Genomic DNA, 25445 nt, shown 5'->3' with positions numbered 1-25445 from the left:
ACAAACCACAGCCTTTTACTAAGCAGAAGCATTCTTAGTGCAAAATGGAATCTGTTTGCAAGGAGTTTAAACTTGATAAGAAAAAATGACAAGTTTGAAAAGCCTTTGTTTTTCTTATTCATCCTGCTGTTCATGCGCCTATACAACTGCCCGTTTGGTTATCTATTCTTAAGAAGGATAATAGCATTTCAGGAACCAGCGATTTGAAAATTATGCTGTCGAGCATAAATTTTTGCTAAAGAACCATACGAACTAATTTATTCAGACCTCAAGTCAGTCTTTTCTTGAATCAGGGAGCTATAGTATAATGCTGACAATACGACTTGTGAAAAACCTTGGTTTATCTCTAACAGCAATGCTCTCTTCACTGAACAAATGAGTGGACTTGCATTCACAACACAGAAATGGTAGAGCCCTTAAATACTGTGACAGAAAGACAGGACTTAATTATCTTAACAAGATGTTCAATGAATGATTTCGGCACAACACTTGTCATTAAAAAGCAGTGTAAACAGAGCACTTGTTTGAAATTATAATCTCTCATAAGGCTACATTCACTACTCTCTAGAAATAAAAGCACATGTAAAGTAACGGCATAAATTTATGTAACACACAAAAACCTAAATGAAAACAAAAATCCACAAGAACTCCCAATTGCCATGGATACTCAAGAAACAACTACTAACATAAAAAATATAATAAAGGTTGCTGGTAAGAATAACTAGTAGTATATACAACAGTTGTATATGCAACGAATGCAACTTGACAAGGTTTTTCAACTTCATTTAACTCAGTAACATAAAATATTTTCAACTTCATTTAACTCAGTAACATAAAATATTTTCAATTTCCTTTAACTCACTAACACAAAATATTTTCAACTTCATTTAACTCAGTAACACAAAATAAAGATATGGATCGACACTCTGGGACTTATGTCTAAAATTCTATAAATGCAAAAAATGATTTGACCAATCATGAAAATAAACATTTCTTAAATTATCCCACAACAATATGCATAACTCTAACACCTCAGGTGACTTGCTGCAAAATTTGGACTTCCGCGTAATCATTTCCAACTGAATGTTTGTTTTGCAAAACAAACCAGCATGATGTGCACAGCCCTGTAAAATAATGCATTAACACTACATTCTCTTTAGGAGTTTTATCATACTGAAAATTCCAACAAAAATATTCCATGTCTGTATTTACAGGACCTAAAACCAACATCACTGAGCAAATTAGTTCATAAAAGAAGTCTGACGTTCAGATGTTCCTTCTTGAATATCCAAAGCTGTAATTATTAATATTGTCCCTGCGTACCTTATAGCCAGAAGTTATCAATTTAGTATACTGTTACCACATAAAATGCACCTTTATATTACAATAATAGAATCCTACTTCATATCAACAGCTGTATTACTTAATTCAACAACATACTGCAACGTTCACTGGGCCATCCCCATTCACACAGCATCTGAAGAGACAAAGCTTGCATATGCTACTGTCTTTAATTTTTGGTACGTTCGTAATACTGCTTTATACTTCTATTACTACTTAGACAGTATATGGCAAAGAAAAATATCAATATATATATTTCTATATATATATATATATAATTTAGTCCTATGCATAGTTGCTAAGAATTACTTGCATACAATTACTTTACATGGGAGTACAAAAGTCCGTCCAACAAACTACGTACGTCTTTCGACAGTTCCACGCTTGGCACACTCTGTACAGTTCCATAACTGTCCCCTTTACCCGAGTTGCACTCCCAAATGATAATGACCATGAACATAGCAAACTTTGCTATGGCACCCCAAGCAAATCTGAAGTTACATTAACATTTAGATGTTCCTCGTGTGGGGAGACGACTGCAATGTCAAAATTTCATACAGGTCTTGAAACAGCAGCAGTCTTAAATTATAATGATAGTAATAAAAGGAACCTCCTACACATACATATTAATACACACATTACCTGTAATGTGAAACCTGTCTGGTATTTGTTTTTTTTTCAACAGTTCCAGCCCCAAACGCTCTCTTTCAGTGGCACAGGCTCCCAAAATGATCTAAGTCACATTACAATCTATCACAAACTGTTTAACAAAATGAGCGACTGCAATCAGACACAGTCAACCTAATACCTATTATGACTTTTTATGAAACACTTCAATGACCCACCAGCATGATGCTTCTATACACATGGGCATTTCTTGTAGAAGAAACGGCCAAGGAACCTCTACAAATGATCATCAACCTTACCTCTTTCAACTACTCTAATAAGGTGGGAAGATGACTGCGTCACCTCTGGCTTGTGTATTTTCATACTATATACAAATTATACAACTGCACAAAGATGAGGTATAAAAAAAGGATCAATGTTAAGGCCGATCATATTTGTTGCAATAAATAAAAATTTTTATGTACAAAATTACTAGCTATGTGAATATGGTGACAGGAGCACAATGAATTCAGCAGCAGCTAGATACAATTACCATAACAAAACCTATACATCAGCGGTACCAAAATATGTCTCAAATCTCGAATCATTTAGAGAAATTTCAACTTAGAGCTGGCATTGTAGCACTGACAACTGTAAAGGTGCTAGAGGCTTGTACACCTTGACAAGGTATGCTACTATTAGTTACTTACAAGTCTACATAATCATAAGGACCACAACGTACTCTAGTAGACATCTCCTTCCCCAACGAGCACTTATGACATATACTAACCCTCAGATTAAAGAACATTCAATCAAGATACTTTTTTAAACTTCACGTGAATGAGAGTCCCCTCTTCATCAACGTTGCTTGGTAGCGCGCCTGTGCCGGATTAACGAGGGCCAACAGTTGTTGAACTAAGTCGTGGATCTTGAGGGATGGTCCAACCTTCATGCCAGTTAGACCCATAACTTCATTCTGGGTTAGCGTTAGTAACTTTGACCCCGCAATGTTCTGCAAATACACACAAAAATTAATACCAAACATATGTATGTATCTATCACTTTTCCCCTTCTGATAGTATGAATACATTTCATCATATTTCACAAAGTTTATAATGTAAAGAAGACAATCTGCTGTGAAGATGAACTCATCAGAGACCTTAGACCGCTACCAGGTTTCAAGTCTTGGCCTTTGTGTGTTCATAGTAGTGTGTCTACTTGGCCCTTCCTCATGTATTTGTTTGCTTTATCTATCTTTTATTAGCTGAACACAGTTTGCATTTCCCTGTTCTTACTCCACTGTCATCCCTTACGTTGCATATTACTGATTTAAAAATCTTGAATTATTACTTCGTATTTGAATTTTAACTCCAATTTCACTTGCACTCTCATCGAAGATGGATTTACAAAATAGCAAATTTTCAAAGTAATTTGTAGTTTTCCTAACATACAAACCTGAAGGTCTTTACACAGGATTTAGCTCGTGAATCGAGCCGTTTAACTTTCAGACAAGGTCATTAATTACTAACAATGAGGGATAAGACCCGCCCACTCATCAGTCTGCACTCCACTTTGCCTTTCAGCCAAGGTATCAGAATGAGGGGTGGCTGGAGTGGGACGTAAATGTAAAGACCTTCAGGTTTATATGTTAGGAAAAATACAAATTCTTTTAAAAATTTGCTGTTTGTTCCTACACAAATACAAACCTTCGACCTTTACACAAGACTTACCCATTGGAGGGTGGAGTCTGAGTGAATCTCTGAACTGAACGGTTTGGTTCTACCCACCCGGGAATACTTTCCTGGTCTCTAAGAGCTGAGGAAGGAATCCCACACCTCTGGCTTGTTGGACGTACGGGATGTTGCAACTGCTAGACTATTGGGCTTAAAGTAATGAGTTGCATCATTACTCTGAAAAGGCCTGGAAGAACCCGAGTTTGTTGGAGACCATAAAACTTGCTAATAAAAGTAAATGGGTTTGTTTCATTATCTACCAATCAATCTAAAACAAGATGAAAGGCAGGATGCCCCCATCATGTTGTCACCTGCAAAACTTGTCTGTCCAGCATGTGACAGCTCACTACCTACCTCTTTGTGTTAAGAGAGCAACAGGTAAAAGAGAAAAGGGGAGGAAACCAAACACCTTGGACGGGATGCTACACAACTTGCTGGGCATCCACCACAAGATCCAAGGCAAAAAACGTGTCCAAGGATTTGTGGGTAACATCCTGAAGATAACAGAGGTAAATGTGGACTGGTGCTACCACATACGTGCTAGTACTACCTGCTGAATCAACAGGTTCTTCCGGAATGCAAAGGATGGGGCAATGTCCCTAACTTCATGATCTCTCGCCTGGACCGAACTCCCACCTACCTCGTCAGACGAAAAGTCTATTGCTGCCTCACAAAGCCCTAAAGAGATCGTGCTCTTGGACACCTCTTCTTGGCCAAGTCGGAACTATGAAGAGACATCGACATTCAGGCCTGAGATGTCAAGTTCTCGAGGTAGTACCACAGCACTCTAATTGGACAAATTAGTGTCGTGTCTTGATCATACCTACAAAGTCCTTTTGGGAGGGGACCGAAAAAGACTCAAATCTAGCATCAGGGATCTGTGGATTCTGTGTCTTGATTATGAATTCTGGGGCAAACTCAAGCATAACAGATCCCCCTCCCCACAAGTGCTTAGCATCAAAGGCCATGAAGCTCACCTACTCTCTGCCAATGCCAGGGAAAGCAAGGAAAAGTCAGATCTTTGTCTGACAATTCACTCAACGACTTGTACGGCATACAAGTTAGGACCATTAAAACGAAAGTCATGGCCCAATCAGGGACCTGAGTTCCCTGTGTGGGGAAGACTATTCGAAACTTTTCAGAGGCATAAAGATCTCTCACAAGGACGAGAGATCCGTTCCCTTCAACTGAAGGACTTGACCAAGGGCCTCTAAAGCCATTAATGGCCGAAACGGAGTTAGAAGCTTCTCTCAGTGACAAAAGGTGAGAAGGCTCTGCGACCTGCTGAAGAGCTCTGGCTGGAGAGATACCCTGTTGACTACACCAACCACAGAAGACAGCCCATTCCCCTGGTATGCAGCTGCTGAGGACTCCGCAAGTGTCCAGACATCCGTTTCGCTAAGTTGAGAGAAACAACCCTCTTGCTCACAGGAAACGCTGGATAGTCTCCCGGCGTGAGGTGCCAGCACTTTCACCGCTTGGTGATACCTCTCGACGTGCGACTGGCACACAAGGTTGAGCCATTGGGGAATCTCTCTCAAGACCTTGGAATAGAGCCAGCAGGTCTGGGAACCACTCGGTGTGAGGCCACTGGGTACAGCCAGCAGGTCTGGGAACCACTCAGTGTGAGGCCACTGGGAACTACTGGTGTTAATCTGAAATTCAGGGTGATCAGAGCCCCACTGATCACCTGACAAATCAGACAAAATGGAGGGAAGGAGCAAGCCTCTCAAATGTCCGCAGGGTGCTGGAGAGCATCCTCCATCGCAACCCACGGTCCAGAACATTTGAGCAGAAGACTTGTAACTTCCTTTTGTACTGGGTTACAAAGTGATCCTGGTTAGGACTCCCCATAACTCGAAAAGTCTCTCCGCAATGTCTTGGTGTAGGGACTCTGGCCCTCTTACCAGGCTCTGGCAACTGTGCTTGTTTGCCACCTCATTCTGAGACTTAGGAACATACCTGACTGACAGCTCCACCAAGTGTGCTACTGCCCACTCGTGTACCTGCACCGCCAAACTGTGCAGCTGGAAGGACACCAGTCCCCCCGGCTTGTTGACGTACACCACTAATGTAGTGTTGTTGCTCATCAACACCATGGAGCGCCCCATCACTGTCCCAAAACTCTTGCTGGCCTAAAAAGGCTGCCCTGAGTTCCAAGAGGTTGATATGGAGGTTCCAGGACATTGATGTGGAGGTGTCTGTCATTCAGGTCCCACACGCACCTGAAACCAACAGCACCCCTAAAAAGAGGCTCCTGTTGTCTAACTACCAAGCTAAATCTCTCCTCACATCCTCTCACAGAGGAACAGGAGAGAAAAAGGAGGGTCCCTTGCAGGAGACCAATCCTCCTCCATCCTCCGCTAAAGGAAGAGGAGGTGAAGCTGCCCTGGGGGCCCATCTCATCCAATGTTGACAGGCGACTCAGAATGACATCCCACTGCCTAGCAAGTTGTCCTGTCAAGACAGGAATTTTTGTGCTTCCTCTCTGAATCTGCCGATATGAGAGTCCACAAGGAAAACCCTTGCTGCTACTGTGTCTATCATCATGCCCAGATACTTTACCCTCTGCTACAGCATGAGATTGACTTCTCTAAGTTGATCGCTACCCCAAGGTCGTGACACAAAATTGAAAAGCAACTGCGGCAACAAGCTTGCCAAGACCAGCCAATCGCTCAGGTACTTCCATAGATGTACCAGTGCAAATGAACTCGAGCCAAGATCATAGTGAACACCAGCATAAACATATGCGGAGCGGTTGAGAGTCCGATACAGTGCGCCTTGAATTAGAACACTGTTCTCCTCGAGGGAAAAGAGGAGATAAAGGCAGTCCCCAGGTGACTACGGGTCAGGCTTACGATGTCCCGAGGTTACGACGCTTTTCAAATATATTCATCAGAAATTATTTCCCAGTTTATGACGTATGTTCTCGGGTTATGACGCTTATGATGCCGATCCGACGGAAGAAATATGGCTACAAAAATGGCAGAATAATCAAAATTTGGAGGTTTTTTCATGAAAAACTCAATAAAAATGAGGTTTACATTGTTTTCAATACACGCAAAGCATTAAAAGTAAGGTTTTCTCAGGATTTTTTACGATTTTCGACGCGGCGTAGGAACAGAATCCCCGTCGTAAACCGGGGACTGCCTGCACTTGAGGGAGGACTGATGGGTAGGTATTGATAATACTCATCCCTCAAATCCACTGAAAGCATGAAGTTGCACTCTATGATGGAATCGAGAGCCGAACGGGCCGATTCCATCTAAGACTGTGTCAGGCAAACGAACCGGTTCAGTGGTGAGAGACAGCGCCTTTCCAGAGATTGCATTCACCTTTTCACACAGGGAGAAGTCCTTCTGTGAGCCAGGAACAAACATTTGGAGCCGGACCACACCAAGGGTAAGGGGTGACGAAGACTCAAGAGTAGACGCGGCGTAGGAATGGAATCCCCGTCGTAAACCGGGGACTGCCTACACTTGAGGGAGGACTGATGGGTATGTATTGATAATACTCATCCCTCAAATCCACTGAAAACATGAAGTTGCCCTCTATGATGGAATCGAGAACCGAACGGGCCGTTTCCATCTAAGACTGTGTCAGGCAAACGAACCGGTTCAGTGGCGAGAGACAGCGCCTTTCCGGAGATTGCATTCACCTTTTCACACAGGGAGAAGTCCTTCTGTGAGCCAGGAACAAACATTTGGAGCTGGACCACACCAAGGGTAAGGGGTGACGAAGACTCAAGGGTAGTCAGTACCCTACCTGATGGGCATCCGCTACCCATGCCTCCGCCCAATGTCAGTGCCAAGTTGACCAATGGCTTGACAAGACCCCACCCCCATCAGCAGCAAGTGGGGAGAAATGCCACCCTCTAGCATTCTCCATCCTTCTTCTTCCCCTGTTTTCTCCCTGAAGAGAGACAGTGAGGAGAGCTGAAAGGGGTAGAAGGAGCCTGGGTACCTCTATGAGGGGCTGAGGAAACCTGGGACTTTCTCTGACTGAAGAGGAAGGGCCAGCCTGACCCGAGGGTCAAGCTGCAGTACCATGCAAGGACCTGAAGGTCTTAGCCACTGCCTGGTGAACAAGTTTGTCCACTGCAGCCTTCCCCTCCCTCTAGCAAAGAGGGTGGGAGGATCCCAGAACCGGTCCATTCCTGAGTGTCTAAGCCAACTCAGAACCAACAAACCTAGAAGCTTGGGACAGCACAGCGTCTTGCCTCCAACAAGTTTGCTGTATGGTTGAGGGGGTATTTAATAGCCCCTACCTCCAACAGTAACAGTCTCTTGAAGGCTGAATTCTCCTTGGGTGTATGGAAGCCCGAAGAAAAAGCAATCTTGGCCAACGACAGGACCCATAGATTGCTCAATGAGACTGACTGGAATGATGCCATGGCAGTCGATTCCAGTGCCATTGCCTCAGCCTGTGAGAGGGAGACTCCCTCCACAAGGAAACACTAATTTTAGACAGACCGGGGCACGGAAGAGTCAAGTCCGAGTCAACCTGCTTAGATGGCAATGAGCTCTCTCAGAGAACATGATATTTCCTCTGGTGAGCTAGAGGGAGAGGAAGTGCCTTGTATGAATAGCTGGACCAGGGAGAATTCTCTTGCTCGGGACCAAGAGAATTCACCTGAACCAAAACCTCATCAGCAAACTTACACCATGACAGGTAGACTAAAACTCAGGAACCCCTTGGGCTCTCCAGAAAGACTCCATGGAGGAAGCACAGTGCACGAAAAGTCAATGTCTCTTCCTCAAGATCATTATAATCATGTATCATTCTAATGATCTCCACCACAAATATCTGTTACTTGGAATCATCCGTGTCCTGGGGCATTGGACCCACAGATCCCTCCAAGACCTGGTCCTCCAGAATCACTCCCTCCGTAGAAGAGGAGCACTCACCAGAGCCCCCCAAGCAATCTCTTGATCATTCAGGTGTACGTTCTGTCCCATCCGAGAACACAGGCCTCCGTGTGACAGGCTGGGATGGGAGCTAGAATGGTCCCGGTGCCAAGCACGGAACCTGTCCAGCTCCTGTCTCCCAGAAAAAACTCTGAGGAGGAGTGTATAAGTGAAGGATTGTAAGCAACCTTGCCTCGCCTGTCGAAGACCAAAGTCCCAACAGGTAAGCGAGGCCATGAGCAGTATCAACCAGAGGTGACGTCCACAAGCGTTAGGGAGAGCTGTCCCGCTCATGTTCACTTAAGCGAGGGTTGTCCCAAGAGTGTGCTCCAATCTTCTTAGAAGCCAAGGCTTCTTGCCCAAGTGAACAGGCCGGTCATGCTGGAACAGTCCCAGGACCCCTGGGCTGCCCTCACGAAGAGCAAAAAGTGGTGAGGGAGCACCTGAAAGCACAGAGATGACATACATGGCAGCATCCGCAAACACTTTCAGTGATGCATGAGAGGTCACAAAAGGAAGTACAGTATTCATGGTCAGAGCAGATACTGGCAGGCCCTTCATAACCCACGGGTGATCAATAAGTACAAAGATACTCGGCTCCCTTGAGGGGCCTATAGAGGCACATAACTTTCTAAGGCACTCGGCCTCCACAACACCTGAAATAGAAGTCGGGCTAGTTTTTTTTATTACACTCACGTCACGGTGTGATACACAATAATGAGTGAGGGTTAAAATCATTAGAGGATGGAAACTGAATACATGACCTGTCCTTCCCTGGACAACACCTAAACCCTGCGGTTTCCTCTCTAAAAAGTGCTAAAGTGATTGAGAGGTTTGTATATTTGTACATACCAACAAACAACAATCACGGAAAAATATTTCTACAAAAAAGAAAAAAACATCAACAGAAAGCAAACAGCAGTTGGGGAGAGAAGAGCTAAGACACCTTCACACAATGGCAGCCAAAAGCAAAGTGGGGTGCAGACCGACAAGTGGGCGGGGCTTCCCGCCCCCCTCGGTGGTTAAAAGGCTGTTCCAGCTCATATTCGCAAGCTACATCTTATGTAAAGACCAGAGGCTGTATTTGTGTAGGAACACATACATATTAAATGACTAAAGAGAATAATGTGGAGTTACCAAGTGAAATTCACAGTTATCTAATAATATAAAAATAGTCAAAGCCCAAATTTCCGGGTAATTCACAATATCAAAGCTTAATATTTGCCCTGTGATTCAAAACTGCCTAAAACCTTTGAACTTACGATCTGGGAGAAAGCCAAAGATTTAATACAACACACAGGGGAAGGGAAAAATAAACATGCCATGGTTTATAAAGTTAAATGAGCATCATGAGTTCAAAACAGTAACATAAAATAAGAAATTATAATCAGGCTATGTTTTGATGACATCTGGCTCAAATCCGCATATGACTGTCTAAATATTTACTTCATAGGTTTTCAGACGATAAATTTTTTTTAGATTTCCTATTTATCCAAGCTGTGTTGTTTACCATATTAAACAGAAGGCTGGAAAAACACTATTACGGTAGATCAATTTTCCATTTAATCAGTAAAGGCAGTCCCCAGTTGTCGGAAGGGTTCCGTTCCCGACAGCATGACGATAACTGAAAATCGCCGCTAACTGACAATTGGCAATAATAGCACTGATTCCTGGTTATCGGCGCCGATAACCGGTGATCAGTGCCGAAAACCGGTTATCAGCGATGATAACCAGGAATCGGTGTCGAAAAACCAGTTATCGTCGTTGCTAGACAAGCGTCATAAAACTGGATCGCCAATAACCGATGCTGCCAATAACCGGGAACTGACTGTAGCGTTAAAACCATAAATGACCAAACTCCACAAACTTGGGGATGACAGCCAAACTAACCTAGTGAATGACAATCTACAAATTTGTAGACTAAAAATTATATTAAAATTGAAATAACTTGGTTAACTTTGCCAAAGGTTAATGAGAAACTGCACAAATCTTGCTCACATTTGCAACATTTCTCAGCTTATATTGTTGATGTGCGCAACGTTCACGTCACACAGGATCACATACACTCATTCCTGGCTCCTACGGCATTCCCATGGGCTGTACCCCATAAGAACACTTAGTGTCGATAATCTACTGGCAAAGCCAAGGCCATTATTTTTTTTTACTCACCATTCTAACCTGTTACAATACCATATACTGTCAGTCACTATGTATACTGTATTTCTTATCCTCTCTTTGCTACATATAAAGTTACCTAAACTTTAGGATATGCTTAGCTTATACTAGGTAGCCTAGCCAAGTTCACGTCTAGTTGTATATCTTCAGGAAATGAATATAAATAAAAATAATACTTATGAATGCTACAGTTTCACTGTCAGCATTCGAATAAAACCACTATATTTCATTCCTTCCCATAGCTACTTGGCTTTTTCTAGTGTATCCAGATTTCCCAGTTACCCGCCATCCCTTGTACTAACTCATCTGAATAACAAGTACAAAGTACCAATAAAAATTAATAAATCACACATGAAAGAAAACCTTGTATAGCAAACACTATACAATCAACAGGAATTTCATACAGGTTCTATCCCTTAAGTGAACAATACTTTAATATAAAACATGAATGTACATTTGTATATCAAAAAAGGCTCATGCAAACTTCATAAGAAACGAGAACACTTACTTGCATGATAAAGTTGTCGCAATAAGCACCACAGTCATTGGTCCTCAAAAACTCTGCCACGTCATGTGGGGTCCACAGTTTTGGTTGCACCTTTGATCCATCTTTAACTGAACCATCAATTAATCTAGGAATATACAATTCACTCTGAGACTGTTCATGAAGGGTATTATTTGTACTGGAGACAGCTGTGGATGACACTACAGGAGACTGTGAGGTACTTAGTGCTTGCTGGAACATGCCATTCTTCACGCCTGGTGACTGTGCAACTGCTGCTGCTGCTGGAGGATTGGATGTTCCGGGCAAAGTCTTGCTTTTACTGGACTCTAAATTGACATCGCACTTTTCATCTGCTAACGGGAGGTCATTTTCAACACACGAACCACCCAGCAAATCGTCGTCCTCATTTTTGATGACGTCCTCTTCTAACTCTGTGAGCGACGGGGACTCTCCTATTCTGTCGTCATTCAACAGCGTTGACTGAATTTCTAAATCAGTAAATTCTTGGACCTTGATATCCCCTAAACATGAAGACTCTAACTCACTATGGTCAGGGACTTCTTGGTTAGGAAGCTGAGGAAGCGATGGCAGACTGGCAGTAGTGGGGTTGGAGGAGTCTGCATCAAGATCCCAAGGCTCTCGGGAGCTTTCATTGCCATCCAAGGATGCAACCCCAGAAGAGGTTTCATCTGAAATTTGAAAGAATCTGTTATTCACCTTCTCTTAACCACTTACATCTTGTCAATACTTTAGTGATGTCCTTTACTGAAACAACAGAAAACCAAATTATCAGCCACATCACTATACTTAAGTGCCTCCAGCAAAGTCACTTCTAGTTTTGACATTTTCAATGTTAAAGCAATTTTGGTGAAAAATTACATGGAAAGATAAATATCAACATATATCAGTTTATGCATCATTACATCAATCAGGAATAAATGTTACACTGCCATAAAAATACAGAAATGGATAAAAAATCCCAAAGCACATAAAAACAAATCTTAAATTATAATTTGCAGTAATAAAATGTAGAGTATAACAAATTTAAAAATTTTAAAAATATTGTCTTATTTACACGAAATTCAGCTGTACAGTACTTTGTAGTATACACAACTTTTATGTAGTGCCTAACATCAACCATAAAGATACAAAAATCAAAAGAAATGTGTCAAATCACTTTAATGCAAATTTCAAAAAATTTACAAACTAATACAGTGCTTGCCCACTTTTTTTGCGGGGATAGGTTCCAGAACCCACTGCAGAAATGCAAAATCCCCTCTAAAAAGTCTTATAACTACCAAATACCCTGTACCCCTTAAATTAAAATGCTTATAAATGTCTATTTTAAAGGTTCACTGCCTAATTTAGTAGTTCAAACAAAAATATATAACTTAAATTATCTTATAAAACAATCTAATATCAACTCAAACAAAAATACACCCCAAACCATCATCCCAAAACATCCTAAGTCACCTTAGAATGTTACTCTTATGTACACTCGGCAAGAAAAGTGAAGATACAGTTTTCTTTAGATTTCGTTCATCGAATTTTAATTTTTTTCATACAGAAAACACATAATCTCGGTAAATTTACTCTAGAATATGAAAATACAATGCAAATTATATCATATTTGTTAAATCTGCAAAACAAAAACGTTCAGATACTTAAAAACACCATGCATGTCCGAAGTAATCAGAATTTCTCAGGTGACTTCGTTCATAGAGATCTAAAAGATAGTGTGTGGATATCTCGGTGTAGTACTGTTTACCAGAACGGCAATATTTACTCGTTTTCCGTTATGAACAGGCTTATTATTGCATCATCATATGAGGTAATGATATGAGGTAATGATAATTTCTTTAATTTTTACAGATTAATATTTGTATTTCACGATGTTAAAGGTCAGCTGGAATTAATGGCAGTAAATGTTGTGAAAGCTAGGGCAGGTTGACCCAATCTATTTAAATCTGCAAGAGCGTTCTCTATGATGTGCGGAGTATCGCGATAACTTCGGCCTGAAAACACAAGTAACGATGTTTCTTAACGTTGCCATAGTCTCTCTCTCTCTCTCTCTGCATTGCTAAAACATACTGTACAAATATAGTATTGCTCAATCTCTAAAAGAACAAAAATAATGAAATGAGTAGCTCTACATGTAGGCCTAGGCTTACACAACAGCAACTCACTCTCTCTCTCTCTCCATTGCTAAAACATACTATACAAATATAGTATCGCTCAATCTCTAAAAGAAAAAAAATAATGAAATGAGTAGCTCTACATACAGGCCTAGGTTTACACAACAGCAACTCTCTCTCTCTCTCTCTCTCTCACCATAACATTGCATTCGTTCCTTTATTGTTCCCCAAGTTTTTCGTTGGACATAGCTCAAATTTAACTTTTGATTTCATTATGGAAGATCGCGTTTCCGATTATGCAAGCATTCCGTTCACTGTGGTGTCACAAATTCATATGTGCAAGGTTACTTCGTAGGTTATGTGGAAAAATGTTTCAGAACCATAGAATATGATCGAAAGTTATAGGAGGTCAAGCAAAAAACAAACACAATAAGACTGAAGCTCCTCCCCTTTCTAAAGTTGCCACAATGATTTACTAATTTTAAAATATTAATATTAATGTAAACATATCAAAATATCTATAAAATGTTAAATAGAAATTAAATAAATATTTAATTCAAATTAAATAAATCTGTCTTACAGAATGTTTGCCAATTAATCAAGTTACCCCTGTATATATTAGCATAGCCGCTTTCTCTCATAGTAGTAAAACCCTGTATTCGCGTTCTCATGATCGCAGGATTTTCTGTGGCACATAATTGATAAATTATTCGCAAATGAATGAATAAATGATTTTGAGTTATCTGGCATTGCGATATCAATTAAATAAACAACATAGCTGTTATAAAAACAATAAAAAGATAAACGAAAATGATTATTATATTTTTGGGAGAAGACCAGAGTCGATAATAAGTCTAAAAATGCCACTGGCATCATACCCCACATCCTCTCCAAGGATCTTTGGCAAGGATGAACCTGCCATCCCAACCAAGAGCCTCAGACAGGTAACGGCTTCTAATATTCCCAAGACTGGGGAACTCAACCAGCAAGTGCCTCATAGTCAAGGGGACCAGACAATCCTCACAAAAAGGTTGACTCTCCCAGCCATCAGCAAGCTGTGTGTTAGGCAAGTATGCCCAATCCTTAAACAGCAGAGAGCTGTTTCCCATCTCCTAGGCATACTGCCATACTTTCAAGCAAATATAACATCTGTAATTTCCTTCATTTTATTTTCTCCTATACTATTCCAATGCTCTTGACACAAATTAATTATAAATTTTCTAATGCTTGGGAAGAAATCATTATATAAAAGTGGACACCTCCTTGGAAGTAAATCTAGAGCTGCTGCTTTAGCCAATCTGTTAGCTTCTTCACTTCCATGCACACTAGCATGTGCTGGAACCCAACAAAAACTAATTTGCATTCCTTTGTATAATAATAGTTTGCACCCATTGCTGAACTTTTAAAACAAAGGGGTTAGTTGAGTTAAAAACAATAAGTGCCTGTAATGCACTCTTCGAGTTGCTAAAAACTGTAGAACTTGTTTCATCAACAATTGCTACTTTTTCAACAGCACTTAAAATCCCAAGCAACTCTGCCGTAAAAATAGATGTTAAAACAGGAAGTGCACCTTTGGTGTAAAACTTATTACTAAAAAATCTGGAGCCATCTGTGGATACGCAAGTTGAATCCTTATGAATCTCGATGTGTCCCATAAATATGGAATGGATCTCTATATCTGTTGTATTTTTCTTAAAACCATAAAAATATTTACAAAATGAGATTTCTGTTAATTTCCATGGCAGGATTACTGACATGTTATAAGGAAGCATCTCATTTCTATTTATATCAGTAGTGCCACGTAACTGTTTAAGTCTATACCCATAAGGTTGTGGACATTTATGATGCATCTCATAGTGCCTAAAATGTCTTCCGCTTGTTATAATTCGAAAGGCTAGAAAATTAGGAAGTCTCTGCATCCTATACCAGTAGCAAAGGATGGATTACTGGTGATGGAATTGTAGAGGCAACTCCCCAGCATCAACCAACAGGCTTGATATTGGCAAGGTCTTGAAAGCACCAGTGGCCAGTCTAATGCCTGCATTTTCAACCTGCTGGAGGTTACGGAAGAGTATACTTCACATCCATATAACAATTTCGACAAAGTCAGGCTTTATGCAACCTTAAAAGTATCTGATGGTCTGCACCCCAGGACGTGTGAGCTAAAACTTTAAAAATGTTTAAAATCTTTTGTTATCTTTAACATCTTTAGATGAGATACCCATGTTAGCCTATGATCAAAAATTAAACCAAGGAATTCAGTTTCCTCTACATGGGGAATTCTTTGGCCTTTGATATGTATATATATATCTGGGTCTGGATGAAGCCCATGAATATGGCAAAAGTGGACGACAACTGTTCTGCTAGTCAAAAATTTAAACCCATTGAAATCTGCCCATTTAGTGATGTTATTTACTGTAAGCTGGAGCTTTCTGTCAATAACAGACATCCCTGATCCTGCAAATGATATAGAAAGATCATCAATGAAAAGTGTGTGCAATACTTCATAAGGAATATGAGGAGATATACCACTGACAGCAAGTGCAAATAGGGTAACACTAAGAAAGCTACCTTGCAGTACCCCTTTTTCTTGGAATTTAATTTCTAATAGAGTATTACCAACCCTAACTTGAAACTGACGTGTTAGAAAGACCTTAATAAACAATGGCAGTTCTCCTCTAAGTCCTGATTGATGGATGGTTTTAAGGCTTCTGTATCTCCATGCTGTGTCATAAGCCTTTTCAAGGTCAAAGAATATAGTAACATGATGCTGCTTTGATGCAAACGATTCACATATAGATGACAAGACAAATCAAGACATCAGTAGCAGAATGCATTTTTCTAAATCCACACTGTGCAGGTGATAAAATATTGTTTTTTCTAATATCCAAACAAGCCTTGCATCAACCACCTTTTCCATAATCTTACACAGACAAGATGTCAAGGCAATTGGGTGGTAGCTTGCAGATAAAAATTTGTCCTTTCCAGGTTTTAAAAAGGCTAAAATTAAAGCTCGTTCCCAAACTAACGGTAAACTGTGATCACGCCGAATTCTGTTGATAATGCTAATTATGAAAAGCTTAGTGTTCTTACATACATGCTTTATCATTGCATATGGAACCTCATCAGGCCTGGGGCTGTATCTGTACATGTTGACAAGGCAGAATCAAATTCTCTCTCAGTAAATGGAAAATTGTAGGGTTCTTCTTTATTGGATGAAAAATCAAGTGGCTTTTGTTCTTCCCTGGAACGATATTGGTATCCAGGAGATGTTTCCGATTTCTGGGAAACTTTTTCAAAATGGTCTGCTAATTTGTTACTCACTACTTCCAATGCACTTGCGAAGTATTGCCCATTAGCAATAAGCAGTTTGGTATGCAGTGTATTCCCTTGGACAAGGAGTATTAATATCCAACATCGTTTCCTGTAAACAAATAAAATTTGGAGAGAATTCATGAATGAGCATCTTAAGCTCTTCATACTTAGCCCTCAGACCTTGACACTTCCACTGCAAGATGGAGAAAATGCTGGTTATTTTCTAGAGGACTTTTTGAAAGAAGTCCTCAATTCTGAATTTTTCATTTTACTGCTACTTTCTAATGATTTTTTAGAGGATGGTCAAATTGTTTTTTGTTTTACACTCTTTATAACATTGTGTAGCTTATCTGATTGGCGAGGATTGTGGTGTAGATTAACAATGATTTTTGAGTGAATTATCTCATTAGGCAATTTTGATCCATCAACTTTTAGAGAAAATGTTTCATACCCATTACTAGGTATTTCAGCATGTCTTGTAACTAGAGGGGAAAAGAAAGGTGGTCTTCCTCTTTTCCTACTGGAAAGTGGGGAGGTGTGTTTGTATTCTCCCTCTGCTATGAGAGCATTAACATGCTCTTGAGTATCGAGTTCCTCTCCTAAATCAGGCAGAGAGAGCACCCGAGATGACAACCTAGGGCTGCTCATCTTAGGAGAAGAAGGTGCAGAGGGATGGGGAGTAATATCCAAAACTGGAGGTACTGATATCTGAATTGGAGGCTGAGCATTTATATCTGAACTTATGTTTGCATTCACTGGCCTACCTGGTGTTATTTGTTTATCTTGCTTGCTGATATTTGATTTTAAGGCCTTAGCATAATTTTTTTCCTTACTTAGAAGTCTTCTGGCATAACCCACACTTATATGCTCTGCATCTGATTTTAGTAGAGTTGCTGTTTCCACTTGAAAATGTGGGTATTTTCCATCACTGGACTTATGACCCAGATTAGATTTAATGCACCGAGTGCCTAATGTGCATTTGCCATGTGCTGGTGCAGAACAGTTGTCACGCAACTTGTCACTTTTACAGACTCAAGAAGGATGACCGTATCTGAAACAACTGAAGCACTGTAATGGTTTTTTTTTGTGTGGGCGTACCGACACCCTTCCATTTTCTATGTACAAATGAGGGGGAACATTAAGATCCTCAAAATTAATAATTATCATTGTAGTTTTTGGAATTCTACGTACCTGCCAAACCTATTTTGGACACATATCTAATATCTCCTCTTCTCTGAAGTCATATAAATCCCTGTTGAAGATTACCCCTCTTCCATAACTAAAATTAATATGGGGTTTGATATCTACTGACATTTCATTGTCATCTACTTTTTAATTGCAAAGCATAAGTGTTTGCGTCTTCGATTTTGCATGAATAGGAACAGATTTCTTACCAGATCTAGAAATGTCACCATTTCCTAGTCACTACTTTCTTTACTGAATTTAAAATAATTATAATTCTCGCTGGTTAACGGCGGGGCTCCCATTCCGGGCCAAGCAGTACTAGCCAAAAAATTGGCGATAATAGCACAGATCAACCATTTTTACAGCAGCGTTAACTGGATATCAGCACTGCTAACCAGAGATCGGCGCCGATAAACTGCGTACCGACACCAATAAACCACTTAATAGTGCCGAAAATCATTTACCGGTGCCAAATCCAGTTAATGGCATCGCTAGACAAGCGGCATAAACCCGGATTGCCGTTAACTGACGCCGCCGGTAAGCTGGGACTGGCTGTATTTGAAATATCACAGTACAGGCAGTCGCCGGTTATCAGCGGGGGTTCCATTTCCGACAGCAGCGTGATGATAATTGAAAATCGCTGATGACCGAAAATCAGCGATAATAGCGCCAATCCCTGGTTATTGGCGCTGATATCTGGTTATCGCTGCTGATAAGTTGGGCTCAGCGCTGATAACTGGGGATCAGTGCCAATAACTGGGGATCAGTGCCAATAACTTGAGATCAGCGCTGATAACTGGAGATCAGTGTCAAAAATCTGGTTATCATCGTCACTAGACAAGCACCGTAAATCCGGATCACCGATAACTGAGGCTGCCAATAACCAGGAACTGCCTGTACTATAAAGTGTTTTTGGATAATGAAGCATATTATACAATATTTATAACATTCGCTAATTATTTTAATTTTATTTTCCAGTAAAAGCAGACTGGAAAATAAAATGGCAATAATTAGCAAATATTTTAAATATTGTACAACATGCTCTACCATCCAAAAACATTTTACAGTACTGTAATAAGTGTTTTAGTTTAAGGGGTACAGGGTATTTGGCAATTATAAGCGTTTTTAGAGGGGATTTTGCATTTCCATGGTGGGTTCTGGAACCTATCCCTGAAAAAAGTGGGGGAGCACTGTACTGTATTAGACTGAGTTTCTTTAATCAGTTAAAAAACAAGATATTGCTTTCTGCTACAATTACCAAAATCAAACTTACCTGATCCTTCTTCGTCGTCAGAAAGGCTGTCTTGGGCTGGTAGGGTCTTAGCTCTAGTTGTTCTGACAGGAAGTGTCTTTGCAATACTTGATGCAGTGGTTGAGCTACGGGGAGACCGTCTTGCATCTCTTTTGTTGAAACCGCGACGTCCTCTACCAACGTCTGAATTCTCATCAACAGACTCTGACATTTCTGCAATCGCATGGTACTTTTACATAACCCATTCCCAAAGTTACTATCCATAAATAGCAAATAATAATCAAGGCATAACATAACCTTCCAAAGAATAAAATCAAGCTTGATTGGTAACTTTCTGTTTTGCCATAAACTAACATAAATTAATAAGTAATAAACATATACCTGTAAAACTACATTTATCTGAGCCCCAAAACACAAATATATATAAATCTGTTAAAACATACCTAATGGAGAAAATTATTTGTCCTGTAATCATAGAAAAACTATCAAATCAACTCGTTATTCCTTAACAATTAACCAAAACATACTCATTTATATGTTCTACTTCTGTCAACTAAGGATGGGGGACAACACCCAACTGAGGAAATAAACTATGAACAGAGCCCACTGGTACTGTACGGGAAATTATGAGTATTTAGTCCAACAAAACCAGAAGTCAGTCAGTACGGAATTAAGGAATGTTGTGAACAACACCAATTATTTTTCCTTATGGGGTCCACTTTAGTATGCGTTGCTCAACACTGTTGCCATGGTACTAAACATTCTTTGTAGAGTCCATTCTCAGGACCCCAGATGAACTACTTGCTCCCTTTTACTCTCATCAACTCCCTTCATTTTTCTCGCTTACATCAAACACTAAATTACAACTGGATCGAGACAGAGGGTGAAGAGTAATACCAAGAGACAATGATAAAGAGAAAAACCTATCTTCACAAGATGAGCCTATGGGAAATATCCCAAGCACTGACTGAGAACACCACACACCTACCTTGAAGAGGACCAAGGTCAATAAGTCCACACTGGTAGGCACTCACCTTAAAAAAATATGACAGGCTTACATATAACTTTTCAAATCAAATGATAATTCTTCACAAATGGTTACTGACGTGTGTCAACTGGAGGTGTAAACAAGTTTGAAACTGGTTTTGTCATCTTCAAGCATCTCTAAATAGCTGGAACAAAACATAAAGGGGAATTTGTTCAAGTTCCTATCAAAATCAGACCACAGAGGTAAAGCCAAATGGTTGTAATCCTCTCATTCTTACCCTGGACTTCAGTTCCAGATACGGCATAAAATCTATTGAAAAGCTTACTGATGATGCCTAGAAGACAGTCCATGGATCACTACTCTTGTCCAAATGACCTAGGATACAATCTTATGAGTTAAAGGATGATTTCAAGGACATTTTAAAGGTTAGTTCAACTTCCTTTGCAGAACATATATGGTACCATGGATCTCCTATATAGATTCAAAATCAGACCCAAGGTCTGAAGAACATCTACTTTCTGATGACAAAGACCAAGCAATGTATTGCTTATGCCAAGCCTGAAATAACCTAACTCAAGAGTACTACAAAATTCAGAGGACAGCTGTAAGTTAACAGGCTCCTAGAATTATTACTATAAAAGGGTACTTGAGGCTTTTAGTCGTGCTTACACTGCACTACTACTGATCTTCCTGTCTTGCTATACAAAAATAGTTCACTTGATAAGAACATTCAGACTACTACTGCAGGCCCATATGAATGACAAATCGGGGACGAAACAAACTGCTTTTCACTTGGAAATTAAATATGCCTTAACAATAGTTACCATTTCACCATGACTTCTTGCAGTGCCCCAACAACTATCTCCCAAGAATTTCACTGACTAATTAAGGTGTGATATAAAAATACATCATCTTGAAAACACCCTCGTAACAATCCCCATAAAGGTGAACCTCCTACAGGAGAGTCTCACTAAAATCTATTTGCAATGTCCTTCTAGCAGTGGGGTAAATTCCTGTTGTCTTTTACTCTTTCTCAATTTCCTTTCCTTCTTATAACCTAGATGTTGTGACGCCAGTTTTAACAGACATAATGTTTCTTAACACTTACCTATCCAACTTCTTTAACTATGTCTGGCAACTGGTAAGGTGACTCAGTGGTCTGGTTAAATGCCTTTATTAATGCAGTAATCATGCATGATGCAGTATTTATATTTACTTCCCTCAACAAGTGCACAAAACTTAGCAGTACCATTCATTCATCAAATTTCCCTCTCTTTTCAAACTTGCTTTGGAAGAGGAAATCATTACAATACAAAATGAAAGGTTTCTGCTTGCAAACTCCCCAATCTGTCACTAAAAAACCCCACTTTACCATGTCTAGCACTCATCATCTTCCTTGCAAAAAAAAAAAGAAAAAGTCAGGAAATTGCTGTAAATTTGTAGGTCATGGACAGGGTTACAGAAGAGTTAAGTATGCATAAACAGGAACATACATACTGAGAGTATTCAATCACAGCTTTTATAATCAACTATTGAATTACAATGGTGCATCTTAAAATTATCTTGATGAAAGGAGCTACCAGATATTTACCACCAAGTCACAAAAGCATCTCTTTTTCTTAGAAGTTGCTTGTCTGCACACAGACCAGACAGGAGACCTACCATAATGCCATTGCAAAGCTTGATCTTTTGCATTCATGAAAGTGTTGTATAAACAGATCCAAGATACAACAGCTGACAGATAAATCTACTGACACTATTCTCATAGGTAACAAAGTACTTCATGGTAGTGAAGATTAGCAAAATGTCCTTCAGTTAGAAAAAAAAAAAAGGGGCATGCAGTTCATTACCAGTTCTAGTTTGGTGCTGCATGGAAGGCTCAGTAAAACCTTCATTTCCGTACAGATTTCTATCTTTGGGTGGCCTCCCCCTTCGCTTTTGGCTTACAGCCGGTGCTGACGTGGGCGTCGTGACAGGAACTCCGATCCCTTTCCCCACTTTCTTAAGAGCGGGCCGTCCTCTTTTCCCCGTTTTCCCAAATTTTCCAGCTCCTTTGACTTTTCTCTTTGGAGCAAGTGGTGTTAAGACTGAAGGAGGAAGAAAAAGCACAAGGGTAAATAAGAAGCAAAATAAATAAATGAAGCACAAGTCAGTCACTTGTTTAACATGATCATAGTTCTTGATGAAAGTCATGTATCAAACCCTAAGATCAAAACATGAAACAATACCAATATGTAAATGAGAGATTTGAAAGGACAATACATGCTATATAAATGTAAAATTTGGTACACCTTTACATTTTCCATGAACTATGAGCATTTGCATTTACAAAATATAACTGCAAGGTAAAATAAGAGACAAGATATTCTAAACTCTAAAAAAAGCCAGGGAAACAATGATAATGATAATGGATAATGAACAAAATAAATACCAACAAATGGATAAAACTATTGGACAAAAATAAAACAAGAGGATAAAAATAGTCATTTTACACTGGCAATCATGACAACAATGCTGTGTTGAACATTCACTTAGTAAACACTTACATTAAAAGCTATTCTGGCACTCCTGTAAGAATTTCCAAGAAGGATTCAATGACATATTCAATGTGATTACTACATTCAAGGCTTTTAAATTTGTGGGGGAAAAGCATTACCACAAATGTAGCTCAGAGTACCCTGAAATTCCACTCTGACAATCAAGAACTATTTACCTAAAATAATATGCCAACTCAATATATAAAGAAAATATAATTGAGTCCTTAAAATCAAAGAAACTTGATCTGATCCGAAAATTTCTTTTCCAACTAAGATTCATATTTCATCATAGCAAGAAGATATCACTCAGGGAGCCTTATGTGGTTCATCCCCCAGAGTAATGGAGGTTCTTTGCAGCTCCTCTTCTGCATTTCACTTCTCATCCATTCCCAATGGTCTCTTCTACGTTCTCTGTCCCTTTGCCTTTACCTTTGATCTCAAATTCACATCTTATTCAAGAACAAAGCCACCAAGCATTGCCAATTAGAGCACAGGAATGGAAATTAATGGTCTTACTAGTCTACACATGGTTTTCTAAAGGGCACCTGTAGTTTTCAGGCTTTAAAAGTAACATGATCATCAACGTCATAGTAGATCTTAAGTCACTTTACCATTTCTGGTGTAACAAATGAAACGAATTCTCTCTCTCTCTCTCTCTACTCACTTCTGTCCAAACTCCTATTAGGTCTAGGTCTTCACCTATCCCTTTCCTACATACATTCCTGACACTTCATACTGGCCTCGACCTTGCTACTTCCGTATCTACTGTTTTTTTCATCATCTGTTCTTGATCTCTTCTCATCACACGTCCAAACCACCCGTCTTTGAAATTTCTATTCTTCTCTACAGCCACTTATACCACTTCTCTCTCCATTTGTGATATGATCTTCCCACCATACAGTGGCCATGAATCTTAATATTCTACAGTCACACTTCTTCCAATTTCCACTTTTCTTGTCAGTGCCCGTGTTTCTGCTGCACAGAGTAACAGGCCTTGTGTGCCCATCATGACCTGACTTTGACCTTGAAAATGATGTAAAATATGTTGATTATACAACTGTGTTTGAGGCTCAGGGCTCCTACTGATGAAGTGCCTCCCAGCATAAGATTTACACGCATGATCAAGTAACACAGACAAGTTGTGCATGAACTCTAAGTTAAACAGATTTCACTGATGGTCAATTTTGAACCACATACCCACTCCTCTTAACATTACTTCTGTAAGTTAGATAAAAAACAGAACCATTGTGGATACACACACACACAGTTGTGAGTATGAGCTATTGAAGTCTCAAACAATATGCTAAACGAAAACTGCACTGACCTCCTAAGGCTTCTCTGTACTATCTTCAGTTTCCAAATGCTCTGTTTTCCACATTCTACTTTTCACCCGCCCTCTCCGACTTGTTCCCACCAAGCTGACTAACTTCTTTGACTCTCTACCCCTAAATTTTCATCTAAAATGTAACTCCATGAGCAGGTTTTAAGCAATTTTATAACAATACGCAAATTATCTGCAAAATTTAACACTGAGCACAATGAGAAAACAGGGTGAAACTGCTATTGGTAAGACGAGAGATAAGAAACTGAAATTTTATCATTATCAACTGTAATTTGTATTAATAATATAGTGGAGCACAATGAAAGCACACTGAATTGTGAAACATACTTCCATGGGTTAAATTACCCATGTGAAATAGACAAGAAAAATAGTACAAGTGACTGATAATACAGTAACCCATAAAACATGGGTGAAAATAATGAATCACACAAAATAAATATTCTACAATATGACCTCTTACAAAATTTGCACTTCACTCTAGGGATGTTACAAAAATTCTTGATAACCTTGATAGCTGGAGTCGAGAAGATCATGATGGTTTCTTCCCTTTGTTTTTTCAAAAAAGTTTCAAGTGTATTGTCTTCCAAGATTAGTGGATTCTATAGATTTTTATGTCAACACAGTACTTTGCAATGAACATAAGCTTAGCAATACAGTGCCTGTTCCAAAGAATGGCATATCTGCAGACTGCAGTAACTACAGGTCAATTTCTATTCTCCCTGTGCTCTCCAAAGTTGCGGAAAAACTTACTTTTAAGCCACTATACGAGTATGTGGAATCTAAAAAACTGTTTGCTGATAGTCAATACGCATATCGCAAGTAGTCAGGTACCTAGGATGCTCTTTTACATTTGACATACCATTTGCAAGACAACCTTGATAAGGGTTTTGAGTGTAGAGTAATTCAGTTAGATTTTAGTGCTACTTTCGATTTAGAAAAACACAAGAATCTTGGAGTGGGTGGATGTGTTTTAGGTTTACTTCAAGATTTCATTACAGGTAGGCAGCAACGACTTCTTGTTGATGGAATATTTAGCGAACCAAGACCTATTGTCTGGAGTTCCACGGGGCATTGTTCTTAGCCCACTGTTATTTTTAGTGTATACAAGTGATATGGTTGTTGGCCTGGAAAACAAGATCATTCAGTATGTCAATGATGCTACACTTGTGGGTGTTGTAAAGTCTCCACTTCATGAGAAATAAAGCTACCCTTAGTCTCAATCGGGAAATGGTGTAGTTAGTGGGATTTGAGGCTGAACTCCAGTGCAGTAATGCCTCGATCTTACACACTTCGAGTTGTGCAAATTCAGACAAACTTTTCATTGGAACCTAACTAACTGGTATACGCAATTTTTTTCACAAACACGCAACATTTGCAAAATCCTTAGAAACCCTGAAGAAGTGGTTATGTTTAATTTTTTAATT

General features: G+C 39.7%; 1 protein-coding gene across 1 annotated transcript in view; it reads right to left on the bottom strand.

Annotated features, from left to right (window-relative positions):
- Positions 1-2386: 2386 nt before the first annotated feature.
- LOC136856045 (MBT domain-containing protein 1-like) overlaps positions 2387-25445 on the bottom strand; it is a 74421-nt gene continuing 51362 nt past the window's right edge. Inside the window, 4 exon segments of the mRNA XM_067133608.1 lie at positions 2387-2959; positions 11271-11956; positions 19176-19367; positions 21993-22229. Of these exon segments, the coding sequence (XP_066989709.1) occupies positions 2780-2959; positions 11271-11956; positions 19176-19367; positions 21993-22229 (1295 nt within the window). The 3' untranslated portion in view covers positions 2387-2779.

The sequence above is a fragment of the Macrobrachium rosenbergii genome, chromosome 34, assembly GCF_040412425.1.
Source record: "Macrobrachium rosenbergii isolate ZJJX-2024 chromosome 34, ASM4041242v1, whole genome shotgun sequence".
Taxonomy (NCBI): Eukaryota; Metazoa; Arthropoda; class Malacostraca; order Decapoda; family Palaemonidae; genus Macrobrachium; species Macrobrachium rosenbergii.
Note: the sequence above shows the minus strand (reverse complement) of the source record. Positions and strands in the feature narration are given on the sequence as shown.